Source organism: Prionailurus viverrinus, chromosome A3, assembly GCF_022837055.1.
Source record: "Prionailurus viverrinus isolate Anna chromosome A3, UM_Priviv_1.0, whole genome shotgun sequence".
Lineage (NCBI taxonomy): Eukaryota > Metazoa > Chordata > Mammalia > Carnivora > Felidae > Prionailurus > Prionailurus viverrinus.
The window spans coordinates 28677186-28702443 of NC_062563.1; the positions used below are offsets into that span (position 1 = coordinate 28677186).

General features: G+C 44.1%; 2 protein-coding genes and 1 long non-coding RNA gene across 3 annotated transcripts in view; 1 reads left to right on the forward strand and 2 right to left on the reverse strand.

The window, feature by feature from the left end:
* LOC125161925 (uncharacterized) overlaps positions 1-7696 on the forward strand; it is a 20028-nt gene extending 12332 nt beyond the window's left edge. Inside the window, exons 2-4 of the long non-coding RNA XR_007150818.1 lie at positions 296-581; positions 6722-6823; positions 7570-7696. This is a non-coding gene — a long non-coding RNA (uncharacterized LOC125161925). The remainder of the gene's footprint in view (positions 1-295; positions 582-6721; positions 6824-7569) is intronic.
* Positions 1-25258, reverse strand: part of LOC125161921 (signal-regulatory protein beta-1-like) — a 96694-nt gene that overhangs the window by 21982 nt on the left and 49454 nt on the right. The window lies entirely within an intron of this gene.
* LOC125161919 (signal-regulatory protein beta-1-like) overlaps positions 6818-25258 on the reverse strand; it is a 24870-nt gene continuing 6429 nt past the window's right edge. The window contains exons 2-6 of the mRNA XM_047852246.1: positions 14762-15118; positions 13750-14070; positions 12840-13178; positions 7567-7675; positions 6818-7060 (exon numbers count right to left, since the gene is read on the reverse strand). Of these exons, the coding sequence (XP_047708202.1) occupies positions 7027-7060; positions 7567-7675; positions 12840-13178; positions 13750-14070; positions 14762-15118 (1160 nt within the window). The 3' untranslated portion in view covers positions 6818-7026. The remainder of the gene's footprint in view (positions 7061-7566; positions 7676-12839; positions 13179-13749; positions 14071-14761; positions 15119-25258) is intronic.

The window sequence follows — 25258 nt, forward strand, 5'->3', positions numbered from 1 at the left end:
GAAGGATTTAACACAAATACAGGCTCCTTACCAGTTTAATAATCCCAGAAATGATAAAGGTTGAAGTAATAGAGGAGAAATTCTTTTCATATATGTGTATATATTGCATAATTATTACAATATTGAATAATTTACTTGAAAACAGTTACTGAAGTCCTTCTATACCTAGACCATATACTAGATTAATAGATACACAGAGAGATATCGAATAATAGTTCTGTTCTCCAAAAGAATCACCACCATATGACAAACTTCCATGATATATCACTATATTTCTCTATTGGCTTTTTGACAGTTTGCAAGAAAACACATCACCCCTGGAGAAGTGGCACTTATGCGTCTGACAGAGCTAGACAAATAGATTCAGTCATATGCTTGGTTCAAATGTGGATAGAATCTCTGCACGCGGCAGGTGACAACCACCAAGTCCAAGGAGGGTGAAGACTGGGACACTGTCACTGTAGGGGGAACTGACACAGCCCAGAGAAAGCAGACAATCACTAGAGGAAGGCCACTGTGGGAGCCTGGAAATTCCTGGAGATGGGTCATCTGCCCAGGGTCTGCCCCAGAGGAGGATTCAGGTACTTGTTAACAGATTCCTGCACAGGTAAATGCATGGCTGAATGAGAGTGTGCTTCGAGTGAATGCATGCTTGATGCATGGTCGGATCAAGGAATGCATGCAGAAAAGAATGAATGGGATTGACGAAAGCCTCAAAATCTTGCTCTCTCTCTTTTCTACACTTTGGCCATGTAAGATGCAAAGATGAACATTAAATACCATTTAAAAACCTACAGGTCAGGTGACTCACTCTACGATTTGGTAATTCTAACATTTTAAGATTCATAGACACTACATCTTTTTGACTCCAAGAGACTGAGATTTTACATAGGAAGGAACTAGGATTTGGAGAGGCTTAGTAATCTGCCCAAGGTCACAAGTGGCAAAGCTGGGGTTGCACCAGACACAGCGTGTTTTACTGTTGTGCTAGTCAGACACCCCAACTTTCAGGCTCTATGCATTTATGATTCCTGGCTTCTGAAATCATGATCTAACGACTTCTAGAACTCTTTGCAACTGGGTTTTCAGCTGTGCAGTAGAATGTATTCACAATGAGGAAAAATGGCACGATTGTTAAATACTATAGGATGTTATATATTTCAGTAGAATTCATAGGAAGTCACAGTATGACATAGGTTAACACTAAGCCAAAGGCAGGGAGACTGGGTTGTGGTCCCTACACTGACACCACAGCCAAATGCAGGGGAATGGCAGGGAAGCCACATGTTTCAGCTTGAGCGAAAGATGTGAATGTTCCATGGCCAGTGGATGGCATGGAATGTGATTGGACTTGAGAACATTACTGAGGAAAGCTAGTTTTCCCAGAACAGATGGACACCCCAATGACACTGTATTTGATGAAATTAATGCAAATTGAGCAGCAGGAAACACTGGTTGTCCTCAGAGAATCAGAGAACAGCAGAGCTGAGGGTAGACCAGGGCAGACCATGGAAAGATCAAGTGCCAGGAGAGAGACTCAACCCCTCTGGGACAACTTATCCAAACGAGATCTGGGAGCGGGTGACACACGAGAACCTTCCTGCTGGTGTCTCGGCTCCCCAGAAGCCATAGGAGTAGACCACAGCCACGCGTGGATTTCCTGTGTGGGGATCGATGTCTTGACTGCGTTGTGGTGACCCTTCAGGGAGCTGTGACCAGGCCCCGATGACATTCCATTTAGAAATGAGTGAGTAGAATTGTGCAGGCTTGTAGAGGTTCTGCCTGCCTTTGGATCCCTTTGTTTTGTTTCAGGAGATACTAAGCTTGGGGGCTACCTTTCTCCGTGTTGAGATTCCATCCAAATCCAGAGGATTATATGGGGCTACAGTGTCTGTGATTTAAGTTTGGAGTCAGGAAGTAGGCCAAAAAAGACACAATGCATATTCTCGGGCTCAGGTTTGTCCCTAAACCTCAGAAAGGCCAGACAGAGTTGTAGGCTCAGTTTAACAACTTTTTGGACCATTCGGTGCACACATGTAGTTGCGTTTAACCTATTGACTATCTTTTGAGTTTGGAGTTTTTCTGGCCCTGTGTTCATGTTTTGGTAGTTGGGTCATCATAAAGGGCGTGGTCTGTCACATGGCTTCATTCAAGAGTGGGCACAGGGCCCAGTCTGAAAGAAGACCCATGTATAGAATCCCAGCCTACAGGGTTGTTTGTGGGTGAAGGGGCACGGTATCCAGTGTGTACTGATGATTTGGTACATGCTTCAGATTTTGAAAAATTTAGTTTTACAAACCTAGGGGATGGAGTTTCTCAGGCTGTACTCACCGTTCACAGACACAAGGGGCTTGAACCAGATACCTACGCCACATCAGGGTGCCCTGTTGTTAACTTCACACAGTAATAGGTGCCCCCATCCTTGGGTGACACATCACTGATGTGGATGGAATAGTCTGTTTGGTTGACCTCTGTGTTTTCCACTTGGTTTACTTGGGGGAACGGGCTTCTGGAGGAAGGGAGTGGAGAGATTCTAGAAATGCTCTCAGAAAGTGATGGAACCAGCATGTTGGCTTCTATGTCACACCGGAATGGGCTCTACTCAAGCACAATGCTTGTGTCTGGAGACTCTCAGCCCACACAAGACTGATGACCCTTCATGTCCACGAGTCCATTGCCATGCACTTACTGCCAGGGCTATTTTGCAACTGGTTGCTTGTGAGCCCTGTCTCCTCTTAGGGATCTACAGGATGTTAAGTTCAGGGGGGTGGTTGAGCAAGAGGAGCATGCAGAGCAGGCCCAAACTGCCCATAGGAGATGACAAGACTCCCCTCTCCCAGGGATGTCACCATCCTCTCACATTGTCCTGGAATGACGAATTCCATGCTGGGAAGCCATCCATGGCCCCTACTGAGCATCTTTCCTGCAGCCTCCAGCATCTCTCCCTTCCTCCAACCTCCAGGAGACTTCACACCTTCCATCAGACTCTAACCTCTTCAGAGACTGGGATATTTCGTGCCTTGATGGTCAAGGGCAGTGGATTTGTAACCAGATGCAATCAAGGTTCTAATCCTGAATCCACTTTTTGGTGACTGACCTATATATCCTTTGACTTTGAGATCTTCATTTGTATAGTTCAAATATTCAACCCTGAGCTCATAATCTGCACTCAGACATTTTCCTACTCTTTCCACCCCGTTCGGTATGTGGCACATCCTCTATCCATTTGGTCAAACCAAGAAGTAACCCATGTTCTGCATCCTGACTTGTCCACTCTTGTCTGCCTGCTAGAGGCCCTGTTAGTTTTACCTCATAAATATCTATTTTACCTCCTAAATATCTATTTCTCCATCTCCATCATCATCGCTTCCCTCAGTGAAAACTATTACTTCCCAATAGGCTACCCCCATCTTGTTTTGCCCAGTGTAAGCTCTACCTTCTCCTTTATCCAAGATGGTTTCTACAACACACATCTGATTATACCCCTTCTTGCATAAACAGTTTTGTGGTTTCTCATTGCTTTTATATACCCAGAGTGTTTGGTATATGATATATGGTATATTTTGTATGGTATATGGAATATGGGATGTGGTATGTGTTATATGTATATGGTATGTGGCAGTGTAAACAATCCATTCTTCCAGGAGTGGCTTGGCCCCTAGAGACAAAAGGATCCCCATCTTTTTCTGGTACCGGTCACAATCTCTTGTTCACCTTGGCTTCCCTGGGCAACAGATGTTGCGATGGATGTTAACAAGCAGGTCATTTTCAGAGAGTACTTTTAAGAACAAACCTGTGGAGGGGAGAAGAAGGGAGCAAGAATGTTTAGAAGAAGCTGAGCTGCAGTGAGGTCTCAATGACAACCTCAGCTGATCTCCCGTGTGTTCCGGAGTTAGGATGTTACCAGGGATGACCTTGGGCATGGTAGCTCTCCTCACCTGAGGCCATCATAAGGAGGGTGACAGGTGAGGGCCACCCCCTGAGACCTGGTATATCACAGCATCCACCTTGCTCTGCAGAGCCCCTTCCAACTCTGTTCCTTGGGTTCAGGATATGGATTAACTGCCCCTCACATCAGGTCTTAAAACTGCCCTGGGGACCAGAGTTCTCTGTTCACACCTGGACTAACCTGGGCCTTACTACTCGGAAGCATTTAGAATGAGTATCATGGGGGACTGGGATTCAGCTCCTTCTGAGATCTCGGAGTGCCTGGCTCTCGAGTGAGCTCTGGCAGAGGACAGAGGAAGGAGGAGAAGGAACCTCAAACCCGAAGTGAAATAAACCCTGAATATTAACACGAAATCTCCCCACCATTTGTTTCCTTAAATTTTCCCCCAAGGGAGCTCAAAAGGCAGAGAGTCAGCTGAAGACAAGATGTTGCAATTTTTTTTTTTAATAGACTTAATTTTGTGAAACGGTTTTACATTTAGAAAAAACTGCCACAGTCATACAGAGTTGCAATATACAGCTTCACACAGTTTCCCCTCTTATTAATGTCATACAGAAGTACGGTACATTTGTTATCATTAATGAGTCAATATTGGTACCTGCTCATTAAGCAAAGTTCATAATTTATTAGATTTTGTCTTGGCTTGTGCTGCTGTAAGAAAACACCATAAACTGGATGTCTTGTACAACAGGAACCAATCCCTTCCGTTCTGAATCCTGGAAGTCTAAGATCAGGGTGCCAGGATATTGGGGTTGTGATGTTTGTTTACCACAATTGCAAAGCAGGTGGTTATGTTGTCTCCTGGTCCCCCTGCCCTGCAATGAACACGGGTGACATTGTATGAAAGTAAAAAATGGAAAAAGGGGATGGGGACCAAACTGAACGTGTGTAGGAGAAATGAGAAGAGCTGAGGCTGGAGCTGAAGTTCAAAGTCAATGTGAGTGGGGTTCATCAGGACACAGAGACCTTCATGGCAGTGCTGCCAGGGATACCATTTCCAGAGTCTAGATACGCAGCCAGAGGAGGAGAGTGAATGCAAACTTACCACGTCACTGAGGAAAGTGGGAGGGGTGGGGAGACATGTCCCAGAAGACGTGACACCAGAAAATGTTCACGAATATGTTGTCAGGCGTTCACAGCATTGGAAGTGCAGCAACGTTGCAATCTAATCCCAATTGAGAAGCAGGTGAGATCATTGAGATGCTTGTTTTCTTGTAAACTGTGCAGTTAGTTACAAGAAGGCAAGCACTCTCCAAACTACTCTAGGTAAGTCTTTAAAAAAAATAAACCACTTCCCTTTTCAAGGTTTCTTTTTTTTTAATTAAAAATTTTTTGTTAATGTTTTTTGTTCTATTTTTTTAAGACAGAGAGAGCAAGCCAGGGAGAGGCAGAGGGAGGGGGAGAGAGAAATCCCAAGCAGCCTCTGTGCTCTACAGCCAGAGCCCAATGAAGGGCTCGGAAACCATGAACTGTGAGATCGTGACCTGAGCCAAAATCAAAGAGGTGGACGCCTAACTGACTGAACCACCCAGGCGCCCCATCTTTCAATGTTTCTAATGTTTCAAATGAGTGTTTACCAAATGGATAATAGTTCTACTGTCTTTTCATGTCTCTGTACATTCATAACTGGCAGTTGGGGGGTTCCCAATGTGTTGAAAAAAGTTTCTAAAGTTCACAGAAAAATTGTTGCTTTTCCCTCTGATTATTGAGATCACGTCGCCTGGTTTCAGCTGCACCCGTCATTGTTTTGGTCCTGCATCACTGTGCAAGTGAGCACTGTCTCTATTTATCATGTTGGCTGGTCTTAAGTTCTAGGAAAAGAATTCAGTTCAGGTATGAGCTGTGGGAACAAAGAATGAGAGACAGAAATTGATATTTTATGTGGGTGGTTTAAGGAAGGTGTTTTTAATAAAGTGACATGACTGGAGAGCTTGAAAGAGGGAGAAACCGAGCCATGCATATCTGTAGGGGGAAGAAACAGAGGAAGGATACAATCGGACTTCCGTTTCCGTAGGATCACTGTGGCTGAAACTGGAGAGTCTGTTAGGGACGCGGCAATGGTCCAGGAAGGGATGCTGGTGGCCAGGACCAGGGGGCAGTCCGGGAGCGAGCAGTGTGCAGATGCTGGGTGGAGCTCCCTGGTGGGTGGGAGGAGGCTTGCCCTCGCTCCTGAGAGCTTTCCAAGAATTTTGCAAGCTAGTTGTTCCACTGTTGGCAGCTTGAAATTGGCCACGTTGGGAGTGTAGACGCCACAGAAGTGGACAAGCACCACAAATCTGGCTTCTTTTTCTGTCCAGACGTAGATGGTTTAACACTGTCTGGTCACTGGACATACATTAGGAAGGCAGATTTGAAATGGGATATAAAGAAGGAAATCAAGGAAGGCTCCTGTCTTCTGTACTGCCAGCGTGTGTACATGAGCAGGGGGGTTGGGAAGGATGAAGGTGACAGAAGAGCCAGTGTTCCCATCACAGGGAGAGGAGGGAATCTTCTCTCTGGGATTGAGGGATAGGGCAGGTAGGCAAAGAGGAAGGAGGATCCTTTTTTCCCCTTCAAACCAAGATGGGATTCGTTTCTATTTAAGAGGGATTGAAGAACCTTACCAAGGCTGGGGAGACGGGGCGGGGGGGGGGGGTTGGCAGGAATAACCTGTTGGAGCATGGACTTGAATGTGTAGTTCATGACCACCGTCCCCAGAAGATGGATGAGAGATAGACTGGTGTGTGTACCAGGACTTGCTTCTCTCATTCTAGTAAGATATCCATGTGTCAGTCTCCACAGACGTTCTCATGGCCCCTGCTCCGGAATAGGTGTGAAGACCCAGCTCTGGGGGCATCGAGGTCTTTGAGGAGGAACAGCAGGAACTGTGGGCAGGTGAGTCTCTGGGGAAGCAGGCATCTGGGGCACGGTTGTGGAAGCTTCTAGTTGTTCCTTGTTTTAGGCTGGGCCCCTCAGGGAAGGAAGGAGGCAGCAGAGACCAAGGATGGCATGTGGCAGGGGAGGAAGGAAGGAGCTGTGGACCCATGTTCACATTTCATTATCTGCTCATCATTCTAGAAATGATCTCCACGTGTCTCCTATGTCCTCGGTGCTGTTTTCCTCCCGGGACACCTGTAGTGAGAGGGCAGAAAGTCCCTGACATGGACTGTGCCTCCTCAGGCTTCTTCCCTAGGTCCTGATCGCCCTTCCCCATCCTTTCCAGTCTGTCCCACGGAGGGTCAGAGCGGGAGCCGTCCTCAGAGCAGCCAGCGGGCACCTGTCAGCATTCCTCTAAATGTGGACACCTTGCGCCCAAATAATCTAGAGATGGTTTCTGTGGGGTTTCCCACCCAGGTGTTGCTCACTTAGCCCACTCCCTTCCCAGAAGCTGTAGGTCTCTCTGTACATCCTTCCATAGCCCTTGACCCCGTCCACCTCTTACAGGACCCAATAGTCCTCCTGGGAGTTGGGAACCTCCCAGAGGGATCCCTGAGGCTCCAGAGGGTATGAAGGGAGGTGCGTCACCTGCTCTTTATTCCAGGTGGGCGCTGACCCTGTGTGACCTGTGGGCTGCCCCTTCCACTGACCTGGCTCCTTCTGAGACTGACCTGGCCCTGCCCTCCTTGTCCATATCTCACCAGTGAATCCATTGCTTCCTGTGGCCATAGATGGCAGAGACAGAGACGAGCAGCAGCAGCTTGGGGCCCAGGAAGAGAGCCACCAGGAGTGGAGTGGACAGTTCTCGATCTGGAAATGAAGGGACAGGAGGCAGCATCAGAGAGGGATCCAGGAGTCCACTCCCAAGGGCCTCGACGTACTCCATCTGAGGGAAACTGCATCCATCTATGCTCTGAAGCTCACGAATTTCCCCTGTGAGAGGCTCGAGGCAGAATTCAGGATAAAAAGTGCCTCATCTTGCTCACCTCTGCTCAGGCTACTGGGTGTCCTTCCTGAGGGAAGGGCTGGAGACATGAGCACTCAGTAATATGTAAGTGAGGTTTGCTGACTTGTTCCCCACACCCAATGGGGCAGGTCTGACACTCTCTTCTGAGGAGGGAACAGGCTCATAATTTACTGAGGGTCACAAGATGGGTGGGACTCTGATGTCCTTAGGATGAATCTGAGACCTTGTGTTTGGACTAGGACAGTCCAACCTCTCAGGGTCATAGGAACGAATGTCAGCCTGGCCTCAAGTAGAGGAAGGACAGTGTCAAGGTGAGCAAGGTGCAAGTCTGCCCTTCTTTGTTCCACACGCGAGCCTCGATGACCCCATGTTCTTGTGCTGAGGGAGCCCTTGGGGTGGCCTGACCTCACAAGACCTGCTGGCTGGATAACACCCTGGTTAGTAAAGGAAATGGGGTCTAAACCTGGGAGGGGCTTCAAACACCATCCCACGCCCCTGGACCCCAGTGCCAACATCAGGTAATAACATCGTTCTTTTGCACGTAGATCATTGGGTCTGCATGCATAACTTCAGATTCTTTGCCTTTTTACAGTGACTGGATTTTGCTCTTAGATTTACATCATTGTTTTTGAAATATATGGAATAATCTTAGAGGAAGGAGCAAAGACCCACCATTTTTACCCCTGGTGTGTCGGGAGACGGCAGGTCTCAGCTGGGTGGCCCTCTGGAATTTTTTCTCAGTTGAAAAAGCTGCATTGCCCATGTTTGCACCTGCTCCAGAGGCCAGCGTGCAGCAGAGGACTGGAGGAAGTTGGGGTACAGAGGTTTTGCCCCTCCGCTCCATTTAAAACAAGTCAAAAATAGCATCCAGTTCGCCTGTTCTCTGTGCAAGTATGACTTTGCTGTGCTGCATTGTGTTCAATATCTCCTTTTGCCAGTCTTGCCTCCTTCTCTAACTCATACCTGTGAATGGGCACCACACCACAGTGAGGTTTCTCCCTTCTCATATGATGTTAGAGTTTGCTTCTCAATACAGTTGACCTGTGGAGTTTGTCTGGGAGGGGTCTGGAAACCCAGCTCTAATGTGCAGATACTGACCTGGGTCTCAATCAGCTGGCTGGCCAAGAGGTCCCCTGCCTGGAGGACAGAGGAACAGGGGAAGGTCCCAGCTTTCCTTGCTATTGTCACTGCTAAAAGCTCACAGTGGTGACCTGGGATGGAGTAAGTAGAGGTGGGGGGTAACCTGGTAATCTGGAAATCGGTTGGGAATTATAAGAACTATTGGGTGGATGAGTGTTGCTGAGCATCAACCCTTTAGGGAAAGACAATGCAGACAGAACTCAGACTGGTTGATCTCTCATGATAGGTCATGTGTGAAAGAGGACTTTCGGGCAACATTGTAGACTCCCACCTATTAGATCCTGAGGGCAGAAAAAGCTGAGGACATAATTGGGTCCAACATAATTATAAGAATATTGGTGCTACAAAGAGGATTGAATTCTCAGCTTCAGTATACTGCTCTGCTAGAACAGGGCCGTGATGGGGAAATATGGGAGACAAGTACTGATGTGGGATAGGGACTTTGGGGACAAGGCATTCAAAGCCCTCAGGGCACTTGTGTCTGCTGAGGACAAGGCAGCACCTTAGCTCCTCATCTCTGAATACAGCTTCTGAACCCAAAGAAAAAACAATAAAAGGACAGAAAATTCTATGGAAACCTGGCTTTCAGAAGTCCTTGAAGAGCAATGGCCAAACTCCAAAATGTCTGGGAGACAAAAGGGAAAAAGCACACAATCTGAAGGCACAATATCTTACACTGCTGCCCTCCCACCCTCACCAGCCATAGGAAAGGGCAGGTGAAGAAGACAAGGGCAGTTATACAAGATGCTGGAGAGTTTTTTAGAAATCCTACTGCCAATATTAAACCCAACTTCAATGAGAAAATATTGGAAATGTGTCCTGCACATCAGGACACAGATCACAGAAAATAATTTCAAAGTATGCCTGACTTAAGATGGTTGGTCCAGATTCCCCAGAGTCTGTGGTCCCTGACATGGCAAGGTAGACTGTGTGGTAACCAGCTATGGTCTTGAGTGGGTCATTATCTTGGACTATCAGAGTGGAGCCAACAGAATCACAGAGACCTTTACAAGTGAAGGAGGGAGGCAGGAGAGTGGGAGCAGGAGGCATATTGACCGCAGCAGAGGGTAGTCCGGAACGGGACCCTAGGAGCTGGAACAGCAAGGACACAGACTCTCCCCCTGTTCCCCCAGATGGAATGAAGCCCTGCCAACTCATTGTAGACTTTCTGCCTCTAGAAGTGGAAGAAAAAAATTGTGTTGTTTGAAGCCACTAAGCGTGTGCTAATGATTACAGCAGCAATAGGAACCTGATGCAGGGAGTCAGGGAAATTTAAAAAGATAGATGTGCATAAAGGGGGCAGGCATGATTTGAAATGCATAACTTTGGGGGAAAGACAAACGAGATTCAAGAGGTGCTGTTTCAAAGTTGAGTGGTGAAGGGAAGAAGGAAAAATGGGACAGGCACACGTGGCATCCTAAAAGAAGAACAGAAAGATCAGAGGACTCAGAACCTCTCTCCTCCAAATGCCCAAACCGGCTAACCAACCCCTTTAACATACCCAGTGATGCTATACTGAGAGAACAGAGGTCTCTTAAACTAGAAGTGTTATAAAATACCTCAGTACCATAAACGTGAACCGAAAGATGTGCATTCTTATTCCAACCCGTTGGGCCAATTATCGCAGTACCTGGAGCCCTGGGATGCCCAGGGGAGGCTGTGGCATCCTGGTGCAGCAGGGTCACATAGGCATCCAGCTCTCCAACCCAGACAACCCTAATGTCCATTTCCGGTCTTAGCACACAAGCAAGTTTGCTAGTTCAGGCACACTGGAAGCACCAGAAGTAACAGCCCTAGTATGAGTTCTAGTGCAAGGCCAAAGACTAAAAACCTAACCCAGGCCAGTCCAGAAGAGGTGGTGTTGATTTGCCTCTTCCTGCCTTCCTGGTTCCGTATAAGACTGACCCCTGGAAATCATACGAGGTCCAAGAATAGGAGGACTCTGAAAGGTGGAAGAGGAAGTCAGGCAGCCTAGATGCCTGCAGTCTGGAAGAACACAGCACCAGGTATCCTGGCTCCACACTCCTGACTCCCCAAGTGCAGAAGGAAGTCCAGGTGTGGCATTCAAACAAAGAAAGACTAGTATCAATCATCCTAGCTCCCATTTCAAAAAATGAGGAGGAGCAAAATAAACCCCAGTCAAGCAGAATGGGGATAAAAAGAGGAGAAAAAACAATGAAATTGAAAATACACAATAGAGGAAATCACCAAAACAAAAGAGTTTGTGGAAAAGATCAATAAAATTGAAAAACTTCTAGTAATTCTGACAGTGAAAAAAAAAGGGAAATAGTTCCGATATCAGGAAAGAAATATAATATCACTACAGAGCCTACAGACATCAAAAGGATACCAAGGTCATATGATGAGAACTCTGTGGGTAGAAGTTGGACAACTCAAGAAAATGGACCAGCTTCCTCAAGCATCCACAAGCATCCAATATGAAATGAAGAATTTGAGTAGCCCTAGCTATTCATACTCTCTCTCTCTGTATATATATGTCCATATATATATATATATATATATGTAAAAAGGAATTGTGGAGTCCCATGCGGTTTCACAGGAAAGTTTTTGCAAGCATTTCGAGATGAAATAAAACCAAGTTTGGTACACAGAATAAAGTCTTAGAAGAAATTTTGGAAAATCTGAATATAGGTTCCATTTTAGCTGATAGTGGGAAATTACTGTTAATTTTACAAAGTATGTAATGGTACTGGCTTTGTTGAAAAACAAAAGTCATTAATCACATGACCACACAATTATGGACTCCATTTGCAACTGGATGTGCATCCATGACTGAGTCATTAGTGGACGCAGTTAGGCAGTACCTCTAGTGTTAAGAGAAGTTGTTCTCCCCTTCCTATCTCTCCTCTCCTAGTTGGTGGGGTCATGGACACTCGGTGACCCAGTGTTGACCCAGCAATGAGGACAGTGTCATGGGGTATGTTAGAAGGAAATGGGCCTTTGAAAGGTCTTCTGGAACAAAGACTCCTGGAAACATGGCTCAAACTCCTCCATATATTATAAGAGCGAGATAAGATATAATTTGGTCATAGAAAGGGGACCTGTAGGTCCTTGGGACAATGCCCAGCTGTTTTCTCTAACACGTTTGTCATATAGGCTGGTGGTCCCTGTCCTCGGGGACTCAGGTTTCTCTTGATTGGTTTAGCCCATCACCTGGACTAAGGGCAGGACATCTTCTCCATCTGTCCCCCATTTCTCCCTGAGTCGGTTCTGTAAACTTCCAAGCTCCCAGGGTGGTTGTAGCAGGAAGAAGACCAGAAATGAACTGGAATTGGCATCAAGTAAATGTGCAGTGAGTAATCATGATTATTGCTGGCCTGTTGTCCCAAAGCAGGGGACAAAGGTGGTTTGTGCTGTGAGCATCCATGGTCACCTGGGAGCCTGGTCCAGACTCAACACTCTGTCCTCAGGGTTCCCGTCCAGAATTTCAGAGTGGCAAGTGCAGACCTTTGCTGAGAAGGGGATAGAAGGGCGTAAGAAGGATCGATATGAAGCCCAGGTGAGAACGAACAGAAGGAGGAGGTGGCTGGCCTGGCGTGGTGACATAATTACTGTCAGGTGAAGGTGCAGGAGGCAGGATGCTAGCGACAAGATCATCTCCCTCCCTCTGTTGTTTCCTTCTCTAATGCATGTTTCTGTCAAAAGATCTAAAAAGCTATGTACCAAAATCTTAACAGTGGTCACTCTTGGAGCATGAGCTTTGGGGAGGGAAGTTCATATCAAAATTCTACTTTATGTCCGTAGACCTCTAGATTATTCTATAATAGGCATGAATGACTGCTTTTCACATAAAAAAAAGAAAAGATAGAATTTAAAGTGCCAGGTCAGTTGGCATCTCGGACTCACCGTGGGTCATATGGGCTTCCTGGTCCTTCTGGCGGGCAGAGACCACAAGGGTATGGGTTTTGGTGACCACGGGCTGCCCGTCATGCTGCACCTGGCAGGTGAAAACCACATCTTCCCTGTGGGCGGATAAATTCACCAGGAGCCAGCTTGTCCAGTTAAAGGTCCCATCCTTGTTCTCTGTGAGGTTCGAGGCCGTCGAGGCCGTTTCTGTTTGGGACACGTGTCCGTTCTCCAACCAGGTCAGCTGTAGGCGCTGGGGGTAGAACTTCTTCACTTGGCAAATGACCATCACCTGGTCCCCTGTCACGGGTTGCTGGGCAACCTCCAAGGTGGGTGGAACTGAAACAGCACAGAGCAGAAGCTCTGACCTCATGGAACAGACACATCACCGGGGAGGGGCTCGAGAACTTAGGTCGCCCCACGCAGCAAGGGAATCACCCAGATCAGTGCTAGGCATACAGCTGGTGCTCAAACACTCAGGGTAGGCTTTGCATGCGAGTGAAATCCCTGAGCACAGTGCCCAGTACACAGTAGGTGCTCAAGGTACCTACTGGTAGCTCCTATTAGGGTAATGATGAGTGAAACCGAGCCCCCAGCATGCATTTGGAATCGAGTAACTAGCAAAATCCATGAAGTCACCGAGCACACAGTGGCTGGATTACAGTAGGTGCTCAATAATTGGAGTGGCTATGGGAAAGTAAATCGAACTACCTAGCACGCTAGGTGTTCACCTGGAACTGCCGTTAAAACAGGAGGAGGTGACGGTACCCCTGGGTGCCCGGTGATCGGGAGGGTCTGTCAGGAGGCAGGTTCCAGGGGATGGAAGGCTGGGAGCACGGAGTGGGGGAGGGGCAGGCTGGGAGGCTTGGGGGCCGGAGCTGGGCTTGGGCCGGGGGTGACGGGCATCTACCTCGGAGGGTCTCGGACAAGTTGGCAGTCCCACGAAGAGGAGGGCCCCCCTGCAGGGTCATGTGGGCCACCTCGCAGGTGACCTGGGAGCGAACGTCCCCCGGGGCCAGCGGCAGCGTGGTTGTGCTGGAGATGCTGTAGGAAGCGCTGTCTCCCTCTGGGTCCACGGTGGTCTGGGAGGCTGCCAGCTCATTCCCGTTTTTGAACCATTTCAGGGTGACGTTTCTGGGGGAGAAGCCGTGGGACTCGCAGGTGAAGCTCACAGTCTGCTCAGGTGTGGCCCTGGCCGTGGGGCCCGACACCACGGGGGGAGAGGGTTTGGCTACAAGAGGAGCATTTACGAGCAGTAAGCATGACTGTGGTCATCCTCACCAACGACAGGTATGTGACACTGTGCAGAACCCTCACGGATTATTTTCCAGCCCTGCTGATAGTGTTGGGAGGGCGGTGTCGGAGACTGAGGCAGGGGCAGGGCCCGCGTGCAATTCCAGCCTAAGTTCAAAGTCCCCCTTGTCTTCTCTGCCAGGGGACTTCCTACCAATCTGGGCACAGGAAGGACATTTCTGGTGGGTGTCACTCTCGGTGTCCACCTCCTCCTCCTACAGTACCCAGAACAGAGCTTGCACATAGCAGGTGCTTAGTAAGTGCCGAGTGTGGAGGATTCTGGACACATCGACATGAGTGCTATTTGGAGGCAGATGTGAGGATGGGCCTTGTGACTAGCATGTCTCCCAGACTTTTAGTCTCTCATCCTGGGAACCAGAGGGCTGGTCAGGATTGAAAAAGGGAAGAGCTGGGAACCTGCAGACCGTGGTTCCAGATTTCCCCACCATTTATCAGCCGTGGTGTCTTCAGCCAATAGCAAGGCCTCTCCAGGCCTCAACTTTCCTGATCCGTGGAAGGGGCTCATTCAGGGGCACCTGCCAAAGCTCCTGATCCTTATCTGTTGCTCAGACAGTGGAGGGCATTCTTACTGACTTGCCGTCACAACCAGGGGACGGAGCGATACTCACCGCTCACGGTGACCTGGGTGCCTGGTCCAGACTTCAACTCCACATCGGGGTTCCCTTTCTGGAACTTCACACAGTAGTAGGTTCCCGTGTCTTCTGGGGTGATGTTACTGATGCGGATGGAAAAGTCCATGTTGTTTCTCCTTGTGGCATCTGAAACATTTGTTACTCGAGGGGAGTAAGGGTCTCCTCTGAAACTGAAGATTAACTCCCGGCCTGGCCCTGTGCCCCTGAACCACTCGACCTTCCCAACGGGGACCAGGGAGGTCAGGGTGCAGTGAAGAGTGGCCGTCTGTCCGGCTGCCACAGACACCAACTTCTCAGGCTGGATCACCTGCAGTTCTGCCTCACCTGCCACACCTGGAGGGAGAACAAGACAGCTATTTACCATCCTTGTGTGATCCTGTCCGTCCGCTCAAGTATTTATCCACAACAGCTCTCACTGAGTGCACACCGTGAGCTCAGCCCGCTGTGTGTACACGGCATGTAGCCCTCGCGATGAGCCTGTCACATGGGACTCTGTTACAGACGAGGAAAGCAAAACACAGAGAGATTCAGTGATGTGGCACACGCAGGCGGACGGCCCCAGCCCTCTCTGAAAGCGTCGTGCTTTGCCAAATGATCCTGCATGTCTGTGTTCTGGCCCCTTGGGGTGTTACACTCTCTGATCTCTTGCATTCAGTGGGGCCATGAGACTTCTTTAGACCATTGTGTGTGAGCGGAAGTGATGGAATAGTTTCTGGGCTGTGTGTTTAGCTTCTGGAACCTCTATGGATCAACTTCTCTCTTCCACAAGCACATGTACAGGTGGGGGTCTTATCCATCAATCTGGATATGTGAGAGACAGTGATGGGAAGAACTGCCAACACATAATAAACATGTAGCTAGCTAAATGAAAGGTAAAGGAGTGTTTAAAATACCTAGGTTTTTTTTTACTAGAAAGCAATCATATTATATTAAAATATTTCCTAACACAGTGAAACAAATGATTAAAAATGTAGTGCCTGAAAACTGCATAAAGGTACGATTTTGTTATTCTGGAGATTAAGAGTCCAAAATTGGTGTTGCTGGGCTCAACACAAAGGGCAGCTGAGCTGTATTTCTTCTGGATGTTGTTCCTTGCCATCCAAATTCTAGAAGCTGCCCACAATTCTTTTCATCTTCCCAATTTTCTATCATTCCAAATTCTCGCTTGTATTGTTACTTATGATTCTCTAACTTTGACTTTCCTGCCCCCTTCTTATAAGGACTCTTGTGAATAAAATGGGGCCATGGTGATAATCTGGGATAATCTCCTCATGTCAAGAGTCTAACCTAATCATTTTGGCAGAATTTCTTAGGCTGAATAAAGAAAAATATTCACATTTTATGTATATTAAGATGTGGTCATCTTGGAGAAGCCATTGTCCTGTCTCCCACACATGTCTCCCCAGATTGTTACAGAAACCAGTTACCATAAAAAATGAAACGAAACAAAACAAACAAACAAACAAACAAACAAACAAACAAAACCTTTGTATGAGTCCAAATTATACGGCTGAGAAGGCACCATACTGCAATCTGGAAGAAGGGCTTTTCAAGCAGTGAACTGGTGAGAGTTGTGAAATAAAACTAGAAATCAACAACAGAAGTGAAATTGAATCTTCTCCAATGTATTGAAATACAAGGACACACTCTTAGGGAAATTAGAGAACACCTTGAGATGAATGGAAATGGAAATACAACATGCCAAAACCTACACTCTGCACTGAAAGCCACCATGGAGGGAAATTTATATTTGTAATGCCGACATTTAAAGAGAGGAAAGATCACAAGTCATTAACAAGTATATAGCTTAATAAATCAGGAAAAGAAGAAGAATTAACACAAAGCAAGCAGAATGAAGGAAATAAAAAGGACTAATGTAGAGATAAGTAAATTGTGAATACATGAACAACAGAGAAAATCAGTAAACCCAAGAGTAGCTCTTCAGAAACCAACGTAGTTGACAAAACTTTAGCTAGATTAACAGAGAGAGATTGAGAAGATTTCATTAACTGAAATCAGATATAAGAGAAAGACATTATTAAGTATTTTTCTATAAATGCACAGGATTCTAAAAGAGTACATCAAACAATTGTACACCGATAAATTGGAAAACCTAGAGTAAATGGACAAATTTCTAGACACATACAATTTACCAAGACTGAATAATGAAGACTAGAAAAATGAATAGAATATCGCTAGTAAGGAGTTTGAATCAATCAACAATTTCCCAACAAAGAAAAGCCCATGATCATGAAGATTCACTGGTGAATTCTTCCAAACACTGAAAGATAAACTTAACACTAATCCTTTTCAAAGTATTCCCAAAAATAAAAGCGGTAGGAAGACTCCTAAGTTATTTCGGGTCATCCTGAGACTCATTCTCAGGGCAGTGTTATCCTGAGACCAAAGCCAACAAAGGCACTACAACAAAACTACAGACCAGTGTCTTGTCTGGATATTGATGTGACAATGCTTGACAAAACATTAGCAATTACAACTCAACAGCATATTAAAAGAATTATACACAATGACCAAGTGGAATTTCTTTCTGGAATGTAAGAAGGATTCAACATATGAAAATTATACAGTGTGATAGGCCACATTTATAGAATGAAAAAAATAACATAGTCATCATTTGATGCAGAAAATTATTTGGCAAAAGTCAACTTTTTTATGATAAAAACAAGAAAAAAAACTCAGAGTAGATGGAAGCTTACACAAAATATAAAGTCATATATGAAGAACCTATAGCTGACATCACCTTTGATGGTGGAAATCTGAACAAGGCAAGGATGCCTTCTTTTCAGCACTTCCATTGAACACAATACTAAAAATCCTAGAGAATGCAATTAGGCAAGAAAAAGAAATAACATTCACATTGCAAAGGAATAAGTGAAAGTATTTCTTTGCACATGACATGATTTCATGCGTTGCAACCCTAAAGTTTCCATGTGTAAAAACAAACTGTTAGAGATAATAATGAAATCAGCTAATTTGTGCTATACAAAACCAACAGTCAAAAATCAGGTGCATTTGTACATGCTATTGATGAACAATCGTAAAGAATTTTGCAAACCATTCCACTACGCAAACATCAAAAAGTATAAAATATATAGGAATAGTTTGTGCACGGAGATCAAAGGCCTGTATGCCAAAAAGTACAAAACATTGTGGAAAGAAATGAAATGTGATATAAAGAAATGGAAAAACAAATACCATTTGTGGATTGGAAGAGTTCATCGATACTACCTAAAACGATCTCCAGATTCAATACAATCACCTTTTTTTTTTTTTTGCAAATTTCAGAAGCCCTTAAAAATTCATATATGATCTCAAGGGAGCGCAATCATCAAGCAATCCTTAAACAGAACATAGTTGGAGAATTCATATCCTTTTTTAAAAAATTTATTTATTCAAATTCAAGTTAGTTAATATACAGTGTAGTGTTGTTTTCAGGAGTAAAACCCAGGGATTCATCACTTACATATAACATTCAGTGCTCATCCCAACAAGTGCCCTCCTTATTGGCCCTCACCCATTTAGCCCATCTCCCCACCCACCACCCCTCCAACAATCATCAGTTTGTTCTCAGCATTTAAGAGTCTCTTGAGTTTTGCCTCCCTTTCTGTTTTTATCCTATTTTTCCTTCCCTTCCCTATGTTCAATAAATGTGGAATTTATTTCTTAGTTTCCACATATGAGTAAATCATATGATATTTGTCTTTCACTGCCCGACTTATTTTACTTAGCATAATACACCTAGTTCCATCCACGCTGTTGCAAATGGCAAGATGTCATTCTATTTGATCACCCAGTAATATTCTATTGTACATATATACCACATCTTCTTTATCCATTCATCAGTTGATGGACATTTTGTCTCTTTGCATAATTTGGCTATCGTTGATAGCGCTGCTATAAACATTGGGGTGCATGTGTCCCTTTGAATCAGCATTTTTGTATCCTTTGTATCAATACCTAGTAGTGCAATTGCTGGGTCACAGGGCAGTTCTATTTTTAATTTCTTGAGGAACCTACATACTGTTTTCTATAATGGCTGCACCAGTTTGCATTCCTAAAAACGCTACAAAAATGGTCCCCTTTCTCCACATCCATCCAACATCTGTTGTTTCCTGTGTTGTGCATTTGAGCCATTTTCCCAGGTGTGAGTTGGTACCTCATTGTGGTTTTTGATTTGTATTTCTCTGATGATGAGTGATCGTTAGCATCTTTTCATGTGTTTGTTAGATATCTGGATTTTTTTTTTTGAAAAGTATCTATTCATGTCTTTTGCCCGTTTCTTCACTGGGCTATTTGTTTTTCCGGTGTTGAGTTTGATAAGTTTTTTATAGATTATCTGATATGTCACTTGGAAATATCTTCTCACATTCCGTCAGTTGCCCTTTAGTTTTGTTGATTATTTCCTTCACCGTGCAGAAGATTTTTATCTTGATGACGTCCCAATAGTTCATTTTTGCTTTTATTTCCCTTGCGTCTGGAGACATGTGTAGTAAGAAGTTGCTGTGACTGAAATCAAAGTGGTTGCTGCCTGTTTTCTCCTCTGAGATTTTGATGGTTTTCTGTCTCGCACTTAGGTTATTCATTTATTTTGAATTTATTTTTGTGAATGGTCTAAAAGTGGTCCAGGTTCATTTTTTTGCGCATCGCTTTCCAGTTTTCCTAGCAACATTTGCTGAAGAGACTGCCTTTTTTCCATTGGATATTCTATCCTGCTTTGTCGAAGATTATTTAGCTATATATTTGTGGGTCCATTTCTGTGTTCTCTATTCTGTTCCATTGATCCATGTGTTGGTTTAATGGGAGTACCATAGTGTCTTGATGATTCCAGGTTTGTAATAGAGCTGGAAGTCTGGACTTGTGATGCCTCCAGCTTTAGTTTTCTTTTTCAACATTACTTTGTCTATTCAGGGTCTTTTCTGGTATCATACAAATTTTAGAATTGTTTGTTCTAGCTCTAAGAAGGATGCTAGTGTTATGTTGATAGGAATTGCATTAAATGTGTAGATTGCTTTGGGCAGTATAGACATTTTGACAGTATTTGTTCTTCCAGTCCATGAAGATGGAATGTTTTTTCATTTCTTTGTGTCTTCTTCAATTTCTTTCATAAGCTTTCTATAGTTTTCAGCAAATAGATATTTTATCTCTTTGGTTAGCTTCAGTCCTAGGCACCTTATGTTTTTTTTTTTTTAAATACAATTGTAAATGGGATTTATTCTTTGATTTCTCTTCTGCCGCTTCATTATTGGTGTATAGAAATGCAACCGATTTCTGTACATTGATTTTATATTCTGTGGCTTTGCTGAATTCATGATCAGTTCTAGCAAATTTTTGGTGGTATATTTCAGATTTTCCACATAGAGTATCATGTTGCTCTGAGAAGAGTGAAAGTGTGACTTCTTCCTTGCCAATTTGTACGTCTTTTATTTCTTTTTGTTGTCTTATTGATGAGGCTCGATGTTGAATATTATGTACTATGTTGAATAACAGTGGTGAGGGTGGACACCCCTGTCGAATTCCTGACTTTAGGGGACAGCTCTCAGTTTTTCCCTACTGACAATAATACTAGCTGTGGGTCCTTGTATATGGCCATTATGATGTTGAAGTATGTTTCTTTCTCTACTTTCTTCAGGGTTTTTATCAAGAAAGGATGTGTGTTTTGTCAAATGCTTTTTCTGCGTCCATTGAGAGGATCATATATTTTTCATCTTTTCTTTTATTAATATGGCATATTATGGTGAATGATTTGTGAGTATTGAACCAGCCATGCAGCCCAAAAATAATTCCCACTTGAGCAGGGTGAATAATTCTTTTAATATACTTTTGAATTCAGTTTCCTTGCACCTTGTTGAGACATTTTGCATCCAGGTTCATCAGGGCTATTTGGCCTGTCATTGTCCTTTTTAGTGGGGTCTTGTCTGTTTCTGGAATAAGAGCTATTGGCTTTGTAGAATGAGTTTGGAAGCTTTCCTTCCGTTCTATGTTTTGGAACATTTTGAGATGAATGGGTGTTAACTCTTCTTTAAATGTCTTGTAGAATTCCCCTGGGAAGTCATCTAGCCCAGGAGTCTTGTTTGTTGGGAGATTTTTGATAACTGATTCAATTTCTTTGCTGGTTATGGATCTGTTCAAATTTTCTGTTTCTTCCTATTTCTATTTTGGTAGTATTTGAGTTTCTAGGAATTTAACCACTTTTTCCAGATTACCCAGTTTGTTGGCATATAATTTGTCATAGTATTCTCTTATTATTGTTTGTATTTCTATTCTTTTGGTCGTGATCTATCTTCTTTCATTCGTGATTTTATCTGTTTGGGCCCCCCTTTTTTTCTTTTTAATAAATCTAGGGATTTATCAATTTTGTTTATTCTTTTTTTTTTTTTAAATTTTTTTAAACGTTTATTTATTTTTGAGACAGAGAGAGACAGAGCATGAATGGGGGGAGGGCCAGAGAGAGAGGGAGACACAGAATCAGAAGCAGGCTCCAGGCTCTGAGCTGTCAGCACAGAGCCCGACACGGGGCTTGAACTCATGGACCGCGAGATCACGACCTGAGTCGAAGTCAGACGCTTAACCGACTGAGCCACCCAGGCGCCCCCAATTTTGTTTATTCATTCAGAGAAAGATTTCGTTTCAATGATCAGTTCTACTTTTTTGTATATTTGTTTTTTTATAATGTTTATTCATTTTTGAGAAACAGAGTGCAAGCCGGTGAGAGGCAGAGGGAGAGAGGGAGACACAGAATCTGAAGCAGGCTCCAGGCTCTGAGCTGTCAGCACAGAGCCCAATACGGGGCTCAAACCCACGAACTGTGAGATCATGACCTGAGCCAAAGTCAGACACTTAACTGTCTGAGCCACCCAGAAGCTTCTATCTGTTCTACTTTTTTATTTGTTTGCTTTTATATCATTTATTTCTGCTCTAATCTCCATTACTTCCCTTCTTCTGCCGGTGTTAAGTTTTATTTGCTGCTCCTTTTATGTCTCCTTTATGTGTAAGGTTAGATTGTGTATTTCGGACCTTTCTTGCTTCTTGAGATAGGCCTGCATTGCAGTGCATTGTCTCATTCCAAATGGTTTGGACTGCTGTATTGTCATTTTCATTTGCTTTCATGTATTTATTTCTTCTGTAATTTCCTGGTTAAACCATTCATTCTTTAGTAGGATGTTCTTTAAATCTCAGTTTATTTAGGAACTTTCCAAATTTTTTCTGTGGTTGATTTCAAGTTTCATAGCATTATGATTTGAAAATATTCATGGTATGATCATGATCTTGTTGTACCTGTTGAGGGCTGATTTGTGACCCAGTATATGGAGAACATTCCACGTGCTCTCAAGAACAATGTGTATTTTGCGATTTTAGGATGAAATATTCTGAATATATCTGTTAAGTCCATCTGGTCCAGTGTTTCATTCAAAGCCATTGTTTCCTTCTTGATTTTCTGCTTAGATGATCTGTCCATTGCTGTAAGTGAGGTATTAAAGTCCCTACAATTAAGGTATTATTATCAATGAGTTTCTTTATGTTTGTGATTAATTGATTTACCTATTTGGGTGCTCTCGATTTGGGGGCATAAATATTTAAAATTGTTAGATCTTTTTTTCTGATGGATAGATCCCTTAATTAGAATTCAATGCCCTTCTGCATCTCTTGTTACAGTCTTTGGTTTAAAAATCTAGTTTGTCTGATATTAGTATGTCTACTCTGGCTTTGTTTTGATCTCCATTAGCATGCCAGATGGTTCTCCACCTCCTCACTTAAAATCTGCAGGTGTGTTTTGGTCTATAGTGAGTCTCTTCTAGGCAGCATATAGATGGAACTTGTTTTTTTTTTTTTAACCCATTTTAATCCATTTGATTGGAGCATTTGGTCCATTCAGAGTCATTATTGAAAGATATAAATTTAGTGCCATTGTGCTACCTGTAGAGTTGGTGTTTCTGGTGATGTTCTCTGGCCCTTTGTAGTCTTTGTTGCTTTGATCTTTTTTATTTTTTCCTCCACTCAGAGAGTCCCCATTAAAATTTATTGCAGGGCTGGTTTAGTGGTCACAAACTCCTTCAGTTGTTGTTTGTCTTGGGAAGTCTTTATCTCTGCTGCTGTTCTGAAAGACAGCCTTGCTGTATAAAGAATTGTTGGCTGCATATTTTTCCCATTTAGCACATTGAATATTTCTTGCCACTCGCTTCCGGCCTGCCAAGTTTCAGTGGACAGGTGTGCTACTACCCTTATGTGTCTACCCTTGTAGTTTAAGGACCCTCTGTCCCTAGCTGCTCTGAGAATTCTCTCTTTCTCTTTGCATTTTCCAAGTTTCATTATGAGCTGTTCAGGTGTTGACCTGTTTTTGTCGATTTTGATGTGAGTTTTCTGTGCCTCTTGGACTTGAATGCCTGTTTCCTCCCCCAGATTAGGGAAGTTTTCAGCTATAATTTGTTCAAATAAACCCTTTTCTTTTCTTCTTCTTCTGGGACTCCTATTGGGGAGTAGGGATATTGCCTTGCTTTATGGAATTACTAAGTTCACTAAGTCTCCCCCTCATGATTTATTGATTTCCTTTCCTTTCTCTCTTTTTTGGTTTCATTATTTTCCATAAATTATCTTCTATTTCACCTATTATCTCTTCTGCTTCTTCAGTCCTCATTGTGACTGTATCAGGTCGGCTTTGCATCTCAGTTATAGCATTTTTTATTTCAGCCTGATTAGATTTTAGGTTTCTGATCTCTGCAGCAAGGCTTTCTTTGGTGTCTTCTATGCTTTTTCCAAGCCCGGCTGGTAGTCTTATGACTGTTATTCTAAATTGGGATTCAGAGAAATTGCTTATATCTGTTTCCAGCAAGTCCTTGTGTGTGATTTCTTCTTGAACTTTCTTTGGGGAATATTCCTCTGTGTTGTCATTTTGCTAATTTTCTGTTTTTTGCATCTTTTAAAAGCTTGTAAAGTGTCCAGCACCTAAGAGTACTGCTATATTCAAAATATGTCATACACTGTCCAGGGCCTAGAACTTCATGAAATGTCTCTGGTGTATGCTGTGTGCACTCTGACATTGTGTTTTGGCTGCTCTTTCCCACTGTTAAGTCTTCTGCAGAGATCCTCCTTGCTTGTAGTGGGGATTCTTTAGACCTTTAACTAGGTATGCTTTGATTTGTGTGTTGAAGTAAGCCTGGAAAAGTCAGGGGGAAAAAAAGCCTGAAAACAAACCAAGACAAACCCAAAAGGCTGATCTCCTCCGAAAATAAAAGGGAAGGTAAGAAAACAAGACAAAAATAAAGAAACAAAAAAAGGGGGGGAGGAGAATCAAAAAACTAAGACTGATTCCAAAGGAAAAGAAAGGGGAAAAAAAGAAAAAAGAAAAGAAAAAAAATAAAAAGCCTTATCTAAAAACGAAAGAGCTAGAAAAGTAAATGGGGGGGGGGGGGAAGCAAGAAACCATGAGGCTGACTCCAAAAGAAAAAAGGAAGAAAGAAATAAAAGGAAAAATGTAAGCTTTATCCTATTTCCAGAAGTACTGGGAATACTTGGTGTCATATCCAAGAAATCATTCCCTTATCCAATATCATGACCTCAATATAGCTGTGTTTGAGCCAACTATGAAAGCCCAGGGTCCCCCTACTTCTCTGCCATCTTAACTCATCGTAACTAGTGGAAATCGTAGGTGTCATTTTGAAGCACTTAATCTTTAGTACAATTCATGTCTGGAGGGAGCTGGCTGAGCTGGTCTTGTGAAGGAGAGGCTGGCTGCCTGGGTCAGAGTCAGTCTTGCCCTAGTAAATAAGCATTTGTCATACCCAGAGCCGGGGTGGGGACAGACGGGGTTTTGTGTGAGTAGGTCCCACTTCCACTGGCGGCCGCTGCACTGCTCTCTGAAGTCCCATCGTGTTCTCGTGGGGAGAAGGGGGGAGGGAATGGCACCACCCCAATCTCATCCCAGGACTGGGGATCTCACACTTCCCGCTGTTCAGGCAACCCTCACAGAATAATGAAGGCACTCAAATTGCCCTGCACCATAGAAATCCTTTTTTTCTTTGGTATGGGACTGGGATTCAAAACCTGAAGTCTTAAAGGACCCAGCACTATGCTGATCCAGTCCTGTCCTCCAGGGGTAGAGCCTCTCCAGACTGTATCTGGAGTCCCTTGTCCCTCAAAAATAGTCCCCTGCCTGCACAGTGCATGAAATCTATGGTGTAGCACAGCAAAAAGCAGCAAAAGTTACATTCCCCTTGGATGTATCTTTGTCCATTGATAATGAAAGGCCTTTCACTGATGCATGCAAGGTCTTTGGTCCTCGGAGAAGCAATATACCCTCTTCCAAAAGTGCTCCAGGAAGGGGAATGTTTTTTTCCAATGCACCTTGGAGATCCCTACGCTCCCAGGCCAAATCATTTCTCCCCAGGAGCTCACACCACACCTCCACCCAGAGAAAGTCATGCACTTCCAAAACCTCAGAGTTTGAGTTCCAAATGC